Source organism: Triturus cristatus, chromosome 10, assembly GCF_964204655.1.
Source record: "Triturus cristatus chromosome 10, aTriCri1.1, whole genome shotgun sequence".
In the NCBI taxonomy this organism is placed as follows: Eukaryota; Metazoa; Chordata; class Amphibia; order Caudata; family Salamandridae; genus Triturus; species Triturus cristatus.
Genome location: NC_140593.1, coordinates 536,339,809 through 536,359,770, shown reverse-complemented (window position 1 = coordinate 536,359,770; position 19,962 = coordinate 536,339,809). Strand labels below are relative to the sequence as shown.

Genomic DNA, 19,962 nt, shown 5'->3' with positions numbered 1-19,962 from the left:
ACTATGGGAGATTTAAACAATGAGGGTTGACCTGGTAAACAGAGAAAAGCCGACAAGGCAGACAAGTAGCCCTTCACAGTAGCTACTGCACAACCCTGTTGTGCTAGTGAAAGAGAGAAACTCAGAACTTCAGATAAATGGGCCTGCAAAGGATCAAACGATCTCTCTCCACACCTTTAACAAACTTGGCCCACCTACCAGAATAGACCGATTTGGAGGAGTGTCTTCTGGCTGATAATATAACATCCACCACATTCGGTGGGAGAGAGAAAGAACTCCGGTTGCCCTGTTCAATCTCCAGGCATGAAGGTGCAGGCTCTGAAGGTAGGGGTGTGGAACCTGCCCTTGCGATTGCAAGAGGAGGTCTGCCTTAAGAGGGAGATGGAGAGGAGGGTGCAATGTGAGGTAAAGGAGGTCTGTGTACCACACCAGTGGCGGCCAATACAGGGCGATCAATATGACTTAGGCCTGGTCTTGGTGGATCTTCCTCAGAACTCGAGGAATCTAGGGTATGGGAGGAAAAGCGTAAAGAAGCTGTGATCCCAAATCTAACTGAAAAGTGTCCCCCAACGCTCCCCACATCGGTCACTGGAGACTGCAGAACGCCGGGCAGTGCGCGTTCTCAGGAGTAGCAAACCGGTCCAGCTGAGGAAACCCCCACATCCTGAAAATGTGAAGGACCACCTCCGAATGGAGACGCCACTCCTGATCGGCCGCATCCTGCTGACTGAGACTGTCCGCACGTGTATTCAATTCTCTGGCCCTATGATTTGCGATTACGCAAATCTGATCGTCCTGAGCCCAGAACCAGAGTCGCAGAGCCTCTCTGCTGAGAAGATACAACCCTACCTCTCCGTATGTTGATGTACCACATCTCGGTAGTGTTGTTCATTAGGACCTGAACCAATTGTCCACGAAGGGAAGGGAGGAAAGCCTTGAGAGGCAAAAGTATCACCCATAATTCCAGAAGATTGATGTGAAACAATCTTTCCTCTGGAAACCAAAGACCTTTGACCTCCAGATCCCTCAGATGGGCTCCCTACCCTAGAGTGGAGGCATCCGTTATCACTGTGGCCACCGGAGAAGTAGCCTGAAACGGCTTCTCTCGAGACCGGTTGCCTAGAACACTCCACCATAGCAGCTTCACCGCAGTGCCTCTGGAGATTGACCACCTCTTCGAGATCTCTGTTGTGTTGAAACCACTGCTTGCGGAGGCACCACTGGAGTGCCCTCATATGCCAGCGTGCATAGTTGACTAACAGTAAGCAGGAAGCGAACAGACCGAGCACGGCTAGCAGGCGCAGGACCTTTAGGACTGGAACAGCTGCTCCATTCTGAAAAAGTGGGATCATAGCCTGGATTTCTTGAATCCTCTGTAGAGGCGGGAAGGTACGAGTTACAGTAGTGTCCAGTATTGCACCTATGAACAGGTTGCGCTGAGAGGGCACCAGGTGAGATTTGGGTACATTTATTGAAAACCCCAACTCGAACAACAGTTGTGTTGCTACCTGCAAATGATGCAGCACCATCTCTGGCGACTTTGCTTTCAGCAGCCAGTAGTCCAGGTAGGGAAAAACAGGAATCCTCGACCTTCTGAGATGAGCTGCCACCACCGCCATCAGCTTTCTGAAGACTTGCGTTGCGGAAGTAAGCCAAATGGAAGGGTCTCAAACTGGTTGAGACCCCACCGTAAAACGAAGATACTTCCGATGCGACTTCAGGATAGGAATGGGAAAATACGCATTCTGTAAATCGATCAACACACTCCAGTCTTCCTTCTCCAGTGCGAGAAGAACCTGTCTCAGGGTTAACATTTTGAATTTCACCCTGAGGTCGAGGATCGGCCGTAAACGACCGTACTTTTTGGGGATCAGGAAATGCCGGGAGTAACACCCCTGACCCCCTTCCTGCTCTGGAACCACCTCGATTGCACCCTTTTGCAGAAATGACACAACCTCCTGCTGGAGAAGCAGAGGATGCTCTTCCGAGCAAAAGCCCTGACGGGGAGAGAAGGGAGAGGGGGAACTCCTGGAAGTGTAGGTCATACCCATTCTCTATGATGTTCAACACCAAGATATCTGTAGTAACAGACCTTCAATGCTATAGAAAATGGGACCCCGCCCTCCCACGGGACAAGTATGCTCTAAGATGGTGGAGGTAGAGCTGCTTCCCTGCCACATCAGCTAGAGGGCCAGAAGAGGAGGAGGGAGAATAGCTGTTGTGCAGCACCCCGCAGACGACCTCTGCCCTTTCCCTTGTAGGATCTATACAAGGGATTTGCCTGCTGCTGCTGTGGCTGTTGCCTGGCACGAAATGACAAGTTTCTTGCAAAGCCACAAAACTTGTGGAACTGCCCAAAGGTCCTGGGCTAAGATTAAAGTCTCAAATACCTTGCTGTGACTTTACTGTCCTTAAAGCGCTGCAGCACCGAATCCGCTTTAGCCCCTAACAGACGAGATCCATCAAAGGGAAAATCCAGTAATGTAGTCTTGACATCAGGAGAGAATCCTGACTCAAGCAACCACGCATGCTTCCTAGTAGCCACAGACTATCCCATCTCCTGGCTACTGAATCAGCCGTGTCCAGACCAGATTGTATCACTTGGAGGACATCAGCTTGGGCATCCGACAACACCTCTGACAAATGCCCTTGTACGTCCTCGGGCAATTTCGGGACCACCTCCCTGTCTGAGTCCATGAGGGTGTGGATGTAGTGACTCAAGAGGCATGTGGCATTTGTGGACTTGAGGGCCATACTCCGCGACGAGAACACCTTTTTTGCCGATTGCTCTATTCATTTTGACTCCCTATCTGCAGGCGCAGATAGGAAGGAACCTGCAGACTGCCTCGAAGAGCACAAAGTCTGGACCCCCAAGCTTTCCGTCAAAGGATGGGTGGACAGAGAAGCAGGATTCCTCCAGAGCCACCTTGTACCTCCTTGCCACGGTCCTGGAAACATCTGGAGTGGACATTGGCTTCTGCCAGACATCGAGAATGGGCTCTGTCAACTCCTCATTGAAGGGACGTAAAGGCTCTGAAATAGAGGATAGCGGAAGAATTATGAAGCATCTCCATCAGAATATTAGACCTCAACTCCGCTTTAGGAAGAGGCAACTCCAAGAGGTCCACAGCCTTTCTGATCATAAAGTGATATGTGGTCCTCTCCTTTGTCGGCAAACCCTTTGGTGATGAAAGCTCTCTCTCAGGAGAGGTGTCCAGGCCATTAGCCTCCTGTAAACCCTCAAAATCCGGGTCATGATCCACAGTCTCTCCTTCCTCAGGCCCTCCATGTTCCTCCTGTTACTCTTCTTCCTCCAACAGTCTTTGCAGCTCTCTCCAAGACCTTATCCTCGGAACCGGCGTCAGCGGTGCCAGAAGCAGTGCCTGTGACTTCGGGATCAGCATCGGAGGGAGGTCTACAAGAACAGGAGTTAAAGCTGGTTAAGGTCGAATCTGCGCTGGTTCGGAATGAGACAGTGCCAGGGATGAACCAACTAGAGGAGCAGGTCCCTCCAAAGCCTACAACGTGTCAAAAATCTCACAGTTGGAAGAGGCCAAACTCCTGGAGCCATTGGCATAAAGGGCATACACCGTAGGGGACAGTGAGGTGGAAAATGTCACAGGCACACCAGAAGGATTTGCTGTTCTGGCGAACAAGCCAAACATTGCATTTAAAAATGTGACGGATCTGATCCCGGAGCTGGGAAAGCAGGATGTATCTGATCCGGTACCACAGGCTCTGGAGCCAAACGGGTAGGCACTAAATTCGGCTTCGGTTGCGGTGTGAGAGACTCCAGAGCCAGAGGTGGAGTGGTTGACTTCAGCAACGGTGGAGACGTTACAACTCTAGGAGCCGGTGGAGTCACTGCTCTCAGAGCCGGAGAAAGGGTCATAGTCACTCCAGGTCAAGGAGTCAGAGATATTTCATCCCTGTTATGACGTCTGGAACTCGGGGACACCGTCTTCGAAGTCGCAGCCTTCGAAGAGCATCGCAGAGAACCATGACGCCACTTCTTATGTTTCTTCGAAGACTTTGAAGTGTGTGGAGTCGGCGACTTCAAGTGGGTCCTTGACCTCCTGCGACCCCTCTTCTGCTTCTTGGCCATGAATAATTGGGCCTTCCTCTCCTTCAACGCTTTCGGATTCATGCGCTTGCACAAAGTGCATGTCTCGATGCTGTGGTCTGATGAAAGACACCATAAACAATCTTCAGTGGGGTCAGTGATGGACATCTGGACATCACATTCTCTGCATGGCTTGAAACCTGATTTTCTCGGAGTAGTCATCCTCGATGGCTAAAAAAAGTCATGACAATCAGCAACAAAGAAACTCCCATAAATGGAGAACCTGGGAAAAAAACTTTACCCGTAGTTGGCACAGAAAAAGAGTGAACTGACATTAGCATACCGAAAAAAGGTCTTCTTATGGCTCTTTTGACGTCACGCAGAGTTGCGGGCGGAGCCATTACATTGTGGCGTTCTCTTAGATGTGGAAGGAGGAGAAAAGCTTTTGTGGGATGCTGCGCATTGGGATAATTCAAAAGGTGAGAAATCCACAGGCAGATGTATCAATCAGAAAGTGACAAGACGACAACTTCTAAATTCCCAAATCAATGTTTTAAATAAGGATTTAATAATCCATTGAAGGATGGAGTCTTAATGAAAACAAGCAAAATGGTCCAAAGCCAAAACTCGTGCGGTGTGGACTATGGTAACTCCCACAGAAGTTTCAGTAACTGCATTTTTCTTGTTTTTATTAAGGCTCAATCCAACAACGGATTATTAAATCCTTATTTGAAACATTGATTTGGGAATTTAGAAGTTGATGTCTGGTCACTTTCCGGTCATCCAGTTTCTTCTGCTCTTGGAACTGCTTGCAGGAACTTTTCAGCGTATATAGAGTAACAGCACACAATCTAGCGCTCTTGATGCTTGAGAGGAGAAAAATGGGTGCAACTGACATCAGTACGCCGATGAGGTCATCTTATGACTTCGATGATGTCACGCGGATTAGAATGCGGAGCCATTCCATTGTGACGTCCTCCTCGACGTGGGAGAGCCGAGGAGAAACTTTTCTGTGGAATGCTGCGTATTGGGATAATTCAAAAGGTGAGAAATCATCAGGCAGATACTGTATCCATCAAAAAAAACATTACCAAAAGGTAAGTAACTTTTTCTTCTGGTCATTCAGTTTCTTCCACTCTCCGGACGGCTTGCAGGAACTTTTTAGTGTATATACAGATTATTGAAACTAAGCACAATCTAGAGCTCTTGACATTTGAGTAGAGAACTTTCAGTTGAAATTCCAAGGATATACATTAAAAGAGCCCTGAAAAAGTCCTATTGGACGAAACGCATTGGCTACAGCAAAAATCCTAGAAGAAAATTTAATGTTTTAATGAAAGAATTAATGAATAAAGAATCTCTTTTTATTGAGAAAAAGTGCATTCTGCTGTCCAATCACTGCTGTTATTAATTAAGTTATTAACTAAAAAATTGTTGGGGTGTGGGTGTTGACATTAATATAAATGCAAACACAAACACTCACAAAATGGGGTACAGTGGGTAATGGTCCAATAACGTCATCAAGGAAGTCTGGTGGTGTACGAACCACAAGGCAAAGGCCAAGTGGTTCGTTAATGACCAGAACCCCACCAAAGACTTTTTGAGCTACAAAGTAAATGTAAGTATAGGGTTTTAATTTAAAAACATTTTTTTACAAAATTTAACTAGTGTGTATACAAAAATACATCCAACTTACCATTAGTGGCAATGGATGTTTCTTGTCAATACATTTTTTTTCTGAAGAACCTTTCTTCTCAGAAAGTAAGCTATCCTCTGTTTCGAGCAATGAAACTTCAGCTAACTTTTTGTTCTTCAGTAAGTGCTTCAGCAATTCATTGCCGGACTCTCCTTTTGGAGTTACACCATCTGGATTACGTTCAGGACTCTGAAACGATAATGCAGAGGAGGGTGTGACTTTTCCCTCTGTCTTCACATCATGTGGATGTTCTTCCTTTGGTTCAGTGCTAAATGGGCTGCAATCACCTTCTGTACATTCAAGTTTAATGTCACACATTTTGTTAGGCCCATCACCTTGGAGCATACCAGTCTCTGCCTTCATAGACGTTTTCTGCTGTATCACTCCCTGCAGTTCATCACTGCTTGGGATATGTGATTCCAACTCTGAAGGAGGCTGACATACTGCAGGATTAGAGGTTGACAACAGATGTGCTGTGGACACATGTTCCCCTTGGTGCTGAGCTGGTTCACTGCAGACACTTACAGCTGGTGTAGAAGCAGAGTCTGAAATGATAGGAGTAGGTGGAGCAGTAAAGTCTGAATGTGGAGTGGATGGAGTCTTGACTGAATCAGCATCATCATCCTTTTTCTTCTTCCTTCTTTTCTTCTTCACATTTTCTTCAGGAATTATATCAGAATACAACTGAATGAGGGACTGATTTGAACCAGGGTAATTTGAAGTGTGTGATAAAGAAGTGTCCGGACCACAAAAAGGTCCATTTAAATTACTTGGTGGTGTATTAGGCATTCCTGGCAGGCACGGGAGTCTTGCCTGTGGGACATTGGTGCTGGAAATATTTACATGGGACTGCTTCACAGGACTGAAATTTGGGCTTCCTCCAGGGACAGAGGATTGGTCATGCCCATACGGGTTAGGTCCTACTCGTCTCAGCTCATTATTTTGCATGTAAGCAACAGATGGAGGTGAGTTTATAGATCCCTGTTGCATGCTTTGTTGTGGTAAACATTGGCCCATTTGCTGCTGTTGCTGAGGAGACTGCTGTAACACTCTTGAGGGTTGTAGGAAATCACAAGGTAGCTCGGAAGTGAAGAACGGTATCGGAGTTAAATTTCTCTCATTTAAGTCTGATCCCATCATAGCATGTTGTTCTATTTCCAATCTTTGCTGCAAGGCCCTTTGTCGGTCTACCTCCTGCATTAGCTGAATTCTTTGCCGTTCCTGCTGCTCCCTTAAACGTTCTTTACGCTCTCGCTCCTGGAAACTTTCACTAAATGGGTTATTGTCATCAAACTCAACCCTACGTTGTGCATTGGATTGATCATTTACAGATGAGACTGCGGAAGAAACTGCAGTTTCTGGGTTCACTGGAATATGAGTCACTGGTGGCGGCATTCTTGGGACATTTAAAGGGATATGTTTTCGGGGAGCATTGTCAGGCTGCCATCCTGGAACAGATGGTATCCTACCAGGATTAACTTGTCCTGGGTTGAGAGATGAATTCTGTTGAAGCTGCTGTGCCATGGAGACATTCTGCTGATTTTTTGTTGCTGAGGTACTCTCCGATATCAGATGAGGCTGAACGACTGGCACTGAAGCAATAGTTGGGATTGTACATTGCTGCTGTTGTTGCTTGATACGATATTCTTCAATCAGTTCCGCATGTTCCTTTTGCTGCTTCCGAATCTGAAATGAAAACATACTTTATTACAAATGTACTGAGTGACTAAACATACCAAAATAATTCAAATAAGATTCTTTGAGCAATCTACGTCTTCATCCAACCACATTTTTGAGTAGACCATGAATACAACAATATGGTAATACCCAGCACAGTTCTACAACATACACTGGATGTGTTTTAACATGTCTTCTATGTATGACTTAAACGAAGAACTTGCAATGAACACTTCACTGAGAGTAAAGTTTTAAAAATTCCATAACCTATAACAATCCAATACCTATAATGCCTTCAAAAGAGTTCAAACAAAGTTCTCTCTTTCATGGATTCATTTAATGCACTAAAAGCTCGGATTTAGACAATGCACTAAAAGGAAACTGGAGAATGAGACACTTTTTATTGCAAGCATAGGACATTTTTTTCTCCAAAAGATGTCATTGAAAAGTGAGCAACATTTTTTTAAGTTTTAAAGGGGCCCTCTGGTGAATGATGCCACAAGAGGATCAAGCCTCAAGCAGACCTCTAACAGAAGAACATTATTAAATGCTTATTGTTGCTAAAGTGATGCAGGATTTGGAAGATAACTTTTTTTTTTACACTGAGTGGCCCCTTTAACATACCAAACTAATATGGTGCTACTAATTTTAAAAAGATCATTGCAGCGTTTTAGAACATTTGCATTGGGAATGACCAGGGGAAACAAAAAAAAAAAACTACATTTTTCCAACAGAATGGGACACTACCTTACAATAACATGAGAAAAATAACCTGGTGGAGCACAGAGACTGGGTGGGGGTGCTTGATGGTCTTGGAATAAAAGCCATGTTTGCTCATATCATGTATTGGTTCAGGGGGCGTGGCCTGATGCTGATGGCGGCGTTGTTTTGAGTTCCTCTCTGCTGGGCCCGATCTAGCGTCATCCTGACCCCTAGACAGCAGTCTAGGGGCTCGAATCCTGGGAGAGCACTGCCCGGAGACTTCAACGGAGCGGCGCGACACCCAACATCGGCATTCCCTGCTTGCGGACAAGCCCAGAGCCGATCGAGAGAACTGTTATCCAAGATGGCGGCATCGGGCCAGAGAGGCCTGGCGCTTCGCAGAGGTAGAGAAGTGGTGGGCAGCGGGCTTGGGACTTGGACCTGGGCTGGCCCACATTGAGACCTGTAACCGGCGGGACCACCAGAGGAGCCAGTGAGAGGCTTGCTGACCCGGAAGAGTGGCTGTGGAGCACGGAATCCGGAACCACTGGAGCCCCGAGGCCAGGTTCGGGTGATTGCCTGGAGAGGGTGTGGCTGGCGGGGTACCCCGCTTTGCTGGCGGCTCTGCTGCCGGGTGGGCTGCAACCTGGGAGGTGCCTGATGGCAGGACACGACAGCCATTGTTGACATTCCAGGGGAGATGGTCGAGGCAGGAGAGAATACACACCCGGGAGGACGACGAAGGCCGGACCCCCAGTGGCAACCGCATCCACAGCTGAGAGGGGAGGAGGACCCCCCACGATCCCTGTATGGCTGACCGAGATAAACCCAGAAAAAGGAGCCAGGCCTGCTGGACCTGCAAGACGGCACGCAGATACTCTATGAGGGAGGGCCTGACTGACCACCAGCGCCATTGATCAGCAGGACTAATACCCTGGGAGTACCAAGAGCTGCATGTTAACTTGCTCACCCACCAGAGCGGGCTGTTCACCCGAGGAAGCCTAGCTCATACCGTTATTATTCCTGACTGTGATAAACACCACAGGAAGCTGCGTGGTTGGATCTGACACCGCCCATACAATTTGGGCTTACCGTGGCGGCACAGAGAACTATACCCTCACACACCAGGACCCTTGGCCCAGAGCAGAGTGGAGGAATCACTGACGCTACCACCCCTCCCAAGAATAGTGGAGTCTAGAGCACGGAGCCCTCCAGAGTGGGTGTGGCGCCAAGGAAGGACGGACAGACACACGTCCTGACAACTGCCACACTGAAACAGGGGCTAGCAGACGTTGGGCAAACCATCACGAAAGAAGGATGAGGAGGAGCCGGCCCCGGTGGCAGGTGGGGGGGGGGGGGGGAAAGGGGGGCTGCTGTGCCTGCGGTGGCGGGTTCAACAGGAGATGCCACGCTCCAAGACATTCTGAAAGCCATCACTCCCTTGCAGGAAGCACTAGACCTTAAAGTACAAGTTACTTACCTTCGGTAATGATGTATCTGGTATAGACTATTCTAGCCGCAGATTCCTTAACATAGATTTATCCCCAGGAGTGAGACTGGATTCGGAAAATCTTTGCCACAGCATCTCTGTGCACCGGGGGCGGTAACACGCGACCCTGCCCTGACGTCATCCGTGGACGTGACGTCAGCGAGGGCACATAAGTCCCACCCCGGTGCGCTGACGTCATTTTTCTTCTGAGAACTTTTCCGCGACAACGCGGAGCCATCACAAACAAAACTGTGAGAGTATGGGAACAGTGTGCAAAAAAATCTGTGAAACAAAAAGGGAAGAAGCGAATGGTGAGGAACAGCACCATTAGGGACAGTGCCAAGCACTGCGTTACTGAAAGTCATGGAAAGGAAAGAGCAGAGCACCGCTCTGAGAAGCAACCCTGCAAAGCGAAGGCGATAACCTCCCTGGAGGCAGAAAAAACATGTTAAAAATGACGTGGCAGACGAAAAAGTCTACAACCACAATCCATAAAGTGAAGGGCAACAAGTACGGAACAGAGGAGTAACGACAAAACAACCCAAGACAACACCATCAAGGAGTGTCGTATCCCCTGTAAAAAGCTAAGGGCTGAGGCACAGCCAAGAAACCCCAACCCAGAGGATTGCAGAGGAGTCAAAAACCCGAAGCAATGAAAAAAAGAGAGAGGGGGAGGAAGAGAAAGAGGGCACCCGCAGGAGACGAATGCCACCTGGAGGGAGGCGAGTGCAGAAGACCAGCTGAAGGGTCCTCTCAGAACGGGGAGGAAGGGCGGGTCGTGAAGGAATCTGCGGCTAGAATCGTCTCTACCAGGTACATCATTACCGAAGGTAAGTAACTGTGTATCAGCACATCTGATAGAGACTACTAGCAGCAGATTCCTTAACGTAGAATAGATACCCTAGCCATACCCAGAGGGGAGGAGGGTCTGCGAGAGAACCTCACCAGCTTGTAAGAACACAGGGCCCCAACAGGGGATGTGTCATGGGGACAGGAAGGACGGCCCAGCCCCCACCAAGCAGAAGCAAGCAAGAACAAGGAGAAGGGAAGGCCAAGATACCACAAGCCTACCCGAGGAGCAAAGGGCATCCGCCAGAAAACCCGGAAGGGCAGAAGGCACCCCACGAGAACCCGAGGAAGAAAATAACCACCCTCAAAGCCAGGGAAAAGAGAAGGAACGGAGGCAGAGCCTGCCCCAGGAGAAAAAAAACACAGCGAAGGGCACAGCTGAATGGGTGTCTATCCCGAAGTAGGGAACAAGGCCGGAACTTTACCACAGTCGAAAAGCGCAGACGTGAGAAAGAAGACACAGACGCGCAAAGCTCCAACAAACAAGGGACAGGAGCACACGCTGACACGGCGAGGCTCACTGAGGGGGACCAAAACTACCAGGCGTGCACAGCCAACAGCCGGCAAATACTATGAAGCAGCGGCACAGAACAAGGCGAGCGCAAGACGAAGACAGACAGCCCCCAGCTGAAATGGCGGAGAACTAGGTGGAAACACAAAGACACGACGCTGTAATCAGCATGACAAAGGTCGGTCCGATGATCCAGAGGCGAAGAGGGAAGGAACCTTATAGAAGAAGGATAGAAACATAAAAGAGAGACTGCACCAAGCGGTATACTGTGACGCCATGAAACCCGAGGAATCTGAGAAGGTATCCACGCCCAGCTAGCTCAAGACAGGGCTATACAATAGCCAACAAATACCCCACCTAGCGTATGAATCGTCCCTGAACAAAAACAGGGAAACACCTCCAAGGGAAACCCGCAGCAGAGGTCAAGAACATAAAAGGCCTGTGGGAACACCACAGATGGTTTAATAAGCAGCCAAACACCTCTTAGGGAAACCCGTAGCAGAGGCCAAGAACCGAAAAGGCCTGTGGAAAACACCACAGGCGGCTTACTAATCAACCAAAAAAGACACAAAGGGTCCAACCTGAGGACATATACAGCTGCACTTAACAGCAAAAAACACACACCACAAGCTGAAGGGCTGACACAGCAGCCAAAAGAATAGAGGGGACAACTGAAAGACCCTGAAGGCATTCAAAGCCGCACACAGCGGGCCAACCGAAACATAAGGCCCCTAAGAGAAAGGAAGGATTACGCCTCCCATAAAGCGCTGGAGGGCCGAGCTTACAGAGGGGGTGGGGGACGGAGACCCGCAAGGAGTCTCTGAATAGCGGAGTCCAAGTGGGTGTGAAACAACAGAGTACCATCAAAAGGTAAATTGACAAGACGCCCCCGAACATTCTCTGGAAAGACACCATCCCGCAGCCAAGCATGGTGGCGGAGGGCCACAGAACTCCCCATAGCACAGCCGAGGGAATCGGAGACATCCAAGGCCGAACGGAGAATGAAAGTAGCTAACTCCCGCCCATCCCGCACATGGTGCCGCAGATCAGCGCGGGCACCGTCTTGGGAGGCGCGAGACAGAAGGGACTCCGCGGAGTCCCACAGATTGGAAGTAGCCCTGGCCAACACACAAAGCGTGTTGAGTGCACGCAGAGAAGCGCTAGTGGAGGTGAAAATGTTACGCCCCCAGGAGTCCAGCCACCGAGCCTCCCGTGACGGCGGGAGCAGCACTGAAGGCAAGGAAGGAAAAGCAGCCCACAGGACAGGGCCCTGGGCCGAGGGGTGGGAAAAAAGTCTGGATCGTGCGGAGCAGGACGGTGGCGGTGAAGGAGTGGTTGAGGCACCAGATCTCCCGTGGCAGGGCGCCCCTAGAAGAGATTTATGGTGCAACGCTTCAAATGGGAGAAGTGGCTCCACCAGAGCCCTGGTGGAGAACCACTAATAAGGGGTCCGTAGGGAGTGGGGCAACCGGATTGCCCATCTGCAGAATGCCAGCGGCCGTGGAAATGGTCTGGACAAAGGCCACACTCTCCTCCGTAGGGCGCCGTGGGGGGGGAAGCAACTCCTCTGTGGGTGAAGGCTGCAAACTAAGATGCTCGTCCCCGTGCCCTGCTGGAGGGAGAAAAGACCAGCCCCTGTAGAATGGGAAACCCACGGACGAGTAGGGAACAGGATGGGTCTCTGGAGAGGGCGGAGAAGCCTGCGGAGGACTGCAGGGAGCGGAAGAGCGGGTCTGGTGGCTGTGGACGTGGAGACGGCGTAGAACCCGCCCTGGAATCTGCCGGAGAAAAGGCCACGATGGGGCGCCCAGTCTCCGTTGAAGAGGAGACAAGCAGACGACAGCCCTCGGGAGAGGAAGGAACATCCGGAGAAGAGTCGACGATCCGACGTCGGGGCAGCGCTGGAGAGTTCACCACAGGCAACGATGAGTCCTCGACCGGCACCGAAGTGTCCACCAGCGGCGCCGGGTCGACCTCCACCACCACGTGCCGCGTCAGAGAGGGAAGGGGAGGGCCAGGGCGGTGTCGGAGCCGAAGCGGCCAATAAACGGCGCCGGCCTGACCCCCGACGAGGCAGTCGCCTGCGCCGAGGACCAAGAGGGACCCGGGGAAGTGTCCCGGGTCCCGGCCTCCACCCGCAGCGCCGCCCGTGCCGGGGAGGAAAGCCGTTGATGCCGGAGAGGCTTCGGCTCGGCCTCCGAGAAGACAGCCGCCTGCCCAGAAGACCGAGGGGGACTTGGGGACGAGCCCTGAGTCCCTGCAACCTCATGCGACACCACAGGGAACCCCGCGGGGCTTGGCGGCGAGGCCGGGACGCCATGGGCCGAAGAGGGGAACCCCGAAGGGCTGCACCTAGATGGCACCACACCTCCAAAGCCTGAAGCCGAACTCGTCGGTTCCGGGGGCGAAGCCGTCAGCGAGTCCGCAGAAGGACCCGCGCATGGCGAGGAATCCACGGACATCGCAGGAAGAGGAGGGCCCAAGGAAGCCTGCAGAGCTGTAGTGTAGGCTTTCATCTGGGCCCTCGTCACCCCAATGCAGGGAAACGGCAGATAGGGTGGCGACGGACGAGGACGCATATCCCGGGAGGGACCGGCACCCTCTGCCGAAGGAGGACAGGGCCCCTTGACCCGTCCGAGGTAGGAGACGGACGCTGCGATGACACCGATCTGGACAAGCGGGCCGGCAGCAATTTCATCCGGCGCTCTTGCCGGGACTTCGGATTGAGATGCTGACAAGCCTCACAGTCCGTAGAGTCATGGTGCTCGCCCAAGCACCACATACAAATAGTGTGAGGGTCCATCGCCGACATCTGACGTGCACAAGAAGCACACGTCTTGAAGCCCGAAGGCATGGTACACAGTTCCCAACTCAAGACGCTAAAGAGGCCCGAAAACAGGCCAAGGAGCTCACTCCGGATCCGCGTTGCACGCGGAAAAGAAGGAAACTGACGTCAGCGCGCTGAGGTGAAACTTATGTGACCTCGCTGACGTCACGTCTGCGGAAGATGTCAGGGCGGGGTTGCGTGGTACCGCCCCCGGCGTGCAGAGATGCTGTGGCAAAGATTTTCCGGATCCAGTCTCACGCCTGGGGATAATTCTACGTTAAGGAATCTGCGGCTAGTAATCTCTATCAGATATTGACACCGACCTCAACCTACTTAGGGATGACCATAAGAAATTGGCGGAGCGTGCAGCAGCCACGGAACACTCCCTAAACGAACTCCACTCTGCTGTGAAAGCAACCGAAAAACGACTTCTTACTTTGGCTTCCATCATTTGAATACTGGAATCTGGGCGGAAGAGGCTGAAAATAGTTCACGGTGTAACATACGCGTAGTGGGCCTCCCGGAGAACAGCGAGGGCCTGGGTGAGCTAACATTTATAGAGCATTGGCTGTGAACGGAAGTAGCCCCCCGAGTGACTCTTTGGATTCTTTGTTCTAGAAAGAACACAGAGTGCCGGCAAGACCCCACCCCCCCCCCCCCCCCCCAGCCCAGAGCCCCTCCAAGACCGTTGGTGGTGAGATTGTTGTGCTATAAAGATCGAGATTGCATACTGGCACAGGCACAGAAGAAAGATGCGCTCAGAGTGGATAATGCCACTGTGCGAATATTTCCAGATTTCTCCAGGGTAGTCCAGAGACAACGAGCGTCCAACCAGGAGGTCAAGAAGAAGCTGCAGCAATGGACCCTCAAGTACACCATACTATTTCCAGCAAAACTAAGAGTAGCAGTCCGGGCGGTGCGTGGTTCTTTTACTCCCTGCAGGAAGTATGGGATTGGCTGGAGAGTTCACCCGAACCAGGAGCAGTTGCAGACAGAAAGGGGTGGCAGCAACAGCGGTGGGTCTCAAGACGTGGGCATTCGTTGCAGAGCATGGCGGCGCCCTCACAGGCTGAGGCACAGCTGGGGCAATGCCAGCTAATGGAGGTGGTGGCCCAACGCAGTGGGAGCCAGGCGGCTCTGGAGCTGGGGCCCCTCCACCCGAGCTCAGATTCAGAGACTAACACATCAGAGGCCTCGAGCCTGGAACTGTCCATAGTCAGGCCGAGAACAGCTGATGACATCTTTGAGGCACTCAAGAGTGTTGGCAGTGGGCAGGAGAACGACGTGATTGGACGTATCGGGCAAGTATTGCGCCCAATAATAACCACGAATACCATGCAGTGCACTACATCCGTACTTGCTTATGCTGCTGGGTTTGGGCCTGCATGCCGGGGGGAGGGGGATCTCGGAGAACGTCCCCTCCTTTTTTCTCTCTATTTTAAGCATCGTGGACGCATTTCCATGAAAGTTATTAACTGATAATGCATTTTGGATAGGTAGTGGTGTTCTACTCATACTGGGGAGGGGTCGTTGGGATTGTTTAGGACTATTTTTGAAGTTGGGATTTGATGAGTGACGCTTTATGAGACTGTGTTTGCATTACACAGATTGGCAAGGGTACACTGGGTATCGCACTGGGAGACTTGAGGGTCCACTAGCACCTCTGTGATCTAATATGGCAGGACACAAGTGCCTGACATGGAACATTAGGGGCATGGACAAAATGGCAAAGTGCTATACAGTATTCATGTTTCTCCAAAGAAGAGTTGTACAAATAGCGTTTCTACAAGAAACTCACCTCATAGACAAAGAGGGAGGATGGAGGGGTCAAACATATTACACCACGTACTCTGCATACGTCAGGGGGTTCCTCAAATGCATCAGAGCTGGGATCCCATTCCAACTCACTGACACTCTGGCAGACACAGAGGGCACGTACATAGCAACACAGGGAAGACTGGAGGACAGAGAACTAACAATAGTAAATAAAAATGCCCCAAACATTGAACAGAGTGAATTCTTCGCCAATGTTTCATGAAACCTACACGCCTGAACCTGCACACGCAAGACTACTCCTTTTACTCGGGCCTCCACAAGGTGCATGTCCAATTTGACCTTTTTCCCTCCACCCCAGACATGCAGAACCAGATAACAACTATAGAATATCTATCACACACTATATCAGACCCTAACCCTCTTTTGCTGCAGTTGCAATGGGTCCAGCCTAGACCTTCAAAACCTTTGCGGCTCCAACCAGACTTATTGGAGGAGCAGTCTAAGGAAGTTAGGAAAACACTGTTGCGAGATATAAATATAGCTGAGAACCACCTGAGGAACCATAGAGATCCAAAGACCAGGCCGCCATGAGCTCCAACCTGACCTATTCACAGCTAAAGGGGCAGTAGCGACAGAGGTAGAACGGCTGCAATGTTTTGATTATAAACACTACATAGACAAGACACATGCAGAAAGGGACAAGTCAGGCTCTTTCCTGGCTTGGCTGGCAAATCCAGAGAAGCGGGGTTCACCAGTCGCAGAATTAGAAGATGGGGAGGGTGTTTGGGCACATACACAAGAAGCGAGAAATGACACGTTTGCTAGCTACTACTCGGAGCTCTATACTACCTTCCCCACTAGAGACCTGCAAGAGACACAGGAATACTTAGTAGCCCTCCCGCTACTGCGAATCACTGAGGATGCTGCAGGGGACCTAGGAAGCGATATTACGACGCATGAGATGGCGGCTAACATCAAACACATGGCTTGTAGGAAAACCTCTGGTACAGATAGCCTACCGGTGGAATTCTATGCTACATACTCTGCTGAGTTGACACCGCAACTCGCAGGACTATATAGGGCAACCAAAGAAACTGCCTGCCTCCCAGACACCATGAGGGAAGCAGTCATAGTCCCCATCCTAAAACCTAACAAACCAGCCCATGACAGAACAGCATATCGGCCACTCTTGATGCTCAACATCTACTATATCATACTAAGTCGAATTCTAGCCAATAGTCTATTATCTCACATGACCACTCTTATACACCCAGACCAAGCCAGGTTTATCCCGAGCTGCAATACAGCCAGAAACATTAGGCGACTGTTGCATATCATAGGCTGGATGGAGAGGACCGAGGAAATGCAGCGATATTGCTGTAGACATAGGAAAGGCATTTGACAGCCTAGAATGGGAGTTTATGTACGAGGTAATGACATGTATGGGACTGGGTGAAGACTTTATTAGATGGACCCGACAGTTATACACAAAGCCCACAGCTAGAGTACGCACAGGAGGAACTATATCATGGGGATGGCCGGTGGACCGAGGCACTAGGCAGGGATGCCCCCTCTCCCTGCTATTATTAGCGAATGCCATGGAGCCACTTGCGATCACGGCCAGGAGGGGGCAGCATTACAGGGGACTTTGCACAGGACCTACAATTAATCAAATAGAACTCTATGCTGACGACCTGTTACTCTTCCTGCACGGGGTGGAGGACCTGCCGGGGCCCGGCTCCGTACTGGAGTAAAGGTGAGCTGGCAGAAGTCAAGGCTCTTCCCGGTGACATCCACTGGGCAACCTCCAGCTGACCTAGCGCAACTGCAGTGGGAACCGGGCTGCCTGCCCTACCTGGTAGACCACTCCTTCCCAGACATGTATGAGAGAAATATAGACCGAGCCCTGCGGGGTTCGCGGACGTCCATAGCCTTTTGGTGGACACAGACGCTCTCTTTGATTAGTACTTCTGCCCCGCCTATTGTACTATTTTAACACTCTTCCCCTTTGGATCCCAGTAACACTCTTCAGGAACTAGGTGCACTGATCCGGACTTTTATATGGGGGTGGGGGCAATGCAGAGTGGCGATTACAACAACACAACGACCAGTAAGGGAGGGCAGACTAGCAGTCCCCGACTTTGAGACCTATTACACGGCAGCGCAGATACAATGGCTGGTCAGAGACATCGCACAAAGACGAAAACCTGATGGCAACCCACGCATGCTTACTGATCTCTTGAGGGTACTCCTTGGGATAGCGAGGGCACCCCAGGGCAGCTCGCACAAATTGAAAGTGCAATCTCGGTGCTGGTGGAAGCTTTACAGAAAATGAAGGTCACAGTCCCATACTCCCCAGACATACTGCTGGACATGCTCAGGTCACTGCTGCACGGTGGTATCTGGCGGGACATGGAATCGTGGACTGAGGCTGGGACAACACAGATGAGAGATCTATATAAGAACACAGAGTTGCTCCCCTTTAAGGCGTTACTAGCAGAATTCAACCTGCCCCGCAGTCATTTCCTGCGGCAAAGATGTGCAGTTGGGCGCTGTAGAGCCCCCACCGCAACAGAGCTGCTACTACATGGTCCTATCAGCAGGCACTATTAAGGCGGTGTCCTGCCAGTACAAAGCTCTACAGCCTGACAAGCATAGCCAGTCCAATGGGAAACAGATTTGGGGGGGGGGGGTTCCAATCCCGCCGAAGGAGTGGGATAGTAACTTGGCCGGAGTACCCACAGTATCCAGGAATGCACTCTTTAAACTTATTAACTATTTTGTACTGCATAGATCCTATCTGACCTCAGAGAGGGTACACAGATACCCCCAGGTGGAGGAAGCAGCCTGCCACAGATGTAAAGAAGAATGGGTGCACATTCTCCAAATGTTCTGGTCCTGCCCGGGACTGCTAGAGCCTGGTAGGTCCTGGTGGATGCCTGATCTCACCCTGACATCCCAGAGGGAACCTTTGCGAGTGAATAACGAGCACTCCTTCAGATGTACATTACACTAGGGTCATGATATTGCGGCACAGGCTTTCTTGCATCATAACCGATTGATTACTAGAGAGATTTTGACGTACCCTGGTGCCTTCCCCATACCCAACACGGAGACTGGCCACACCCAACAAGCATACAATACATACGAATTACAGATGGCTGACTCATAGGTGGGGAGTGGGATATAGTTCAGTTAAGAATTAACAATGAAATCACAGGTTATGCAGAAGAAATATGAAAATGTGATGTAAAGGATCAAATTGACATTGCTAGACATCAGCCATGGTGGGTATGCAACAAAAGTAATAAAATCGGTTTAAAAAACAAAAACATGTATTGCTTCACAGTTGGCATTTCTACCTGAGAACGCTTAAATAAAGAGCACAGAAGAACTGTCTGGGTGGTTACACAGATAGAGAATGTTATTTAGAAAGAAATTGTGATTGCTAGAATTTGCTAAACTGACACTGAGACAAGGATAAATATGAAGATTCTGAGCCACTCTTAAGAAGGGAGAGTTAAGGAAACAGTGGTGGCGAGTTTCTTGAGATACCCATTTGAAGAAGGTGGTTTTTCATAGCAGGTTTGAACTGTGAGATTGACTTGATGACCAATGTCGTTAACACATTCCAGCATTGAGGGACACGGAGGCTCAAAGATCAAAAGAAAGTGGCCCAGTGGGTTTGGGTGAAACTAGCATGCTTTTCCTGGCCAATTGTAAAGTTTGTGATGTGGCCGATTAAGACAATTAGCAATTTATAATGAGCTCTGTACATAGCAGCTTGCTGGTAGTGGGAACTGAGTGTTTCGAGAGTTTGAACAGGGTGTGGGTAGCAGAACTGATTGCTTTGTAAAAGACAGACAAAGCAAGCTGGAGTAGGAAAGTCAGGAAGCTGTTGCCCTACGATGTTTTATTCATGCCATTAGTGATTTAGCTGTTTCTAATGGGAACCATGAACTAAAGTTAGGTATGCATCATGTAGAATCTAGCAGCAGTGTAGGACCTAGTTCTTCATGACATACTTTAAAACTGAAGGCAACACAGTGGTTTCAAGGCTGAGAAAGACAGTGTGAGTCTCTCAGACATGAACAAGATCGGTGTGATAGTCTGTCTGGAGTTGATGAACCTGGAAAATAAAATAAACATGACTGTGGTGAGCCATCAAGAGTCATATTGCAGTTAGACAATCTTAGATCAGGAGCCTACGGTGTGGAGTTAAGGCTGGATATGAGAAGATGATTTGGTTGGCTTCTGCATAGAGCTGCTAGGCGAGGTTGATTTCAAGGGTGGTGAAACAAGGACCCAGGATAAGGACTATGAATAGGTAGAAGTGTAGGAAAGGTTCAGAGGAGAGCAACAGCAGATTGAG

At 50.1% G+C, this 19,962-nt stretch overlaps 1 protein-coding gene across 9 annotated transcripts in view; it reads right to left on the bottom strand.

The window, feature by feature from the left end:
• The window catches only part of KMT2C (lysine methyltransferase 2C), a 1,736,691-nt gene that overhangs the window by 383,508 nt on the left and 1,333,221 nt on the right, over nucleotides 1-19,962 (bottom strand). For all 9 annotated transcript variants that reach the window (XM_085632007.1, XM_085632012.1, XM_085632004.1 and 6 more), the window contains one exon: nucleotides 5,760-7,445. In XM_085632007.1, the coding sequence (XP_085488133.1) occupies nucleotides 5,760-7,445 (1,686 nt within the window). The remainder of the gene's footprint in view (nucleotides 1-5,759; nucleotides 7,446-19,962) is intronic.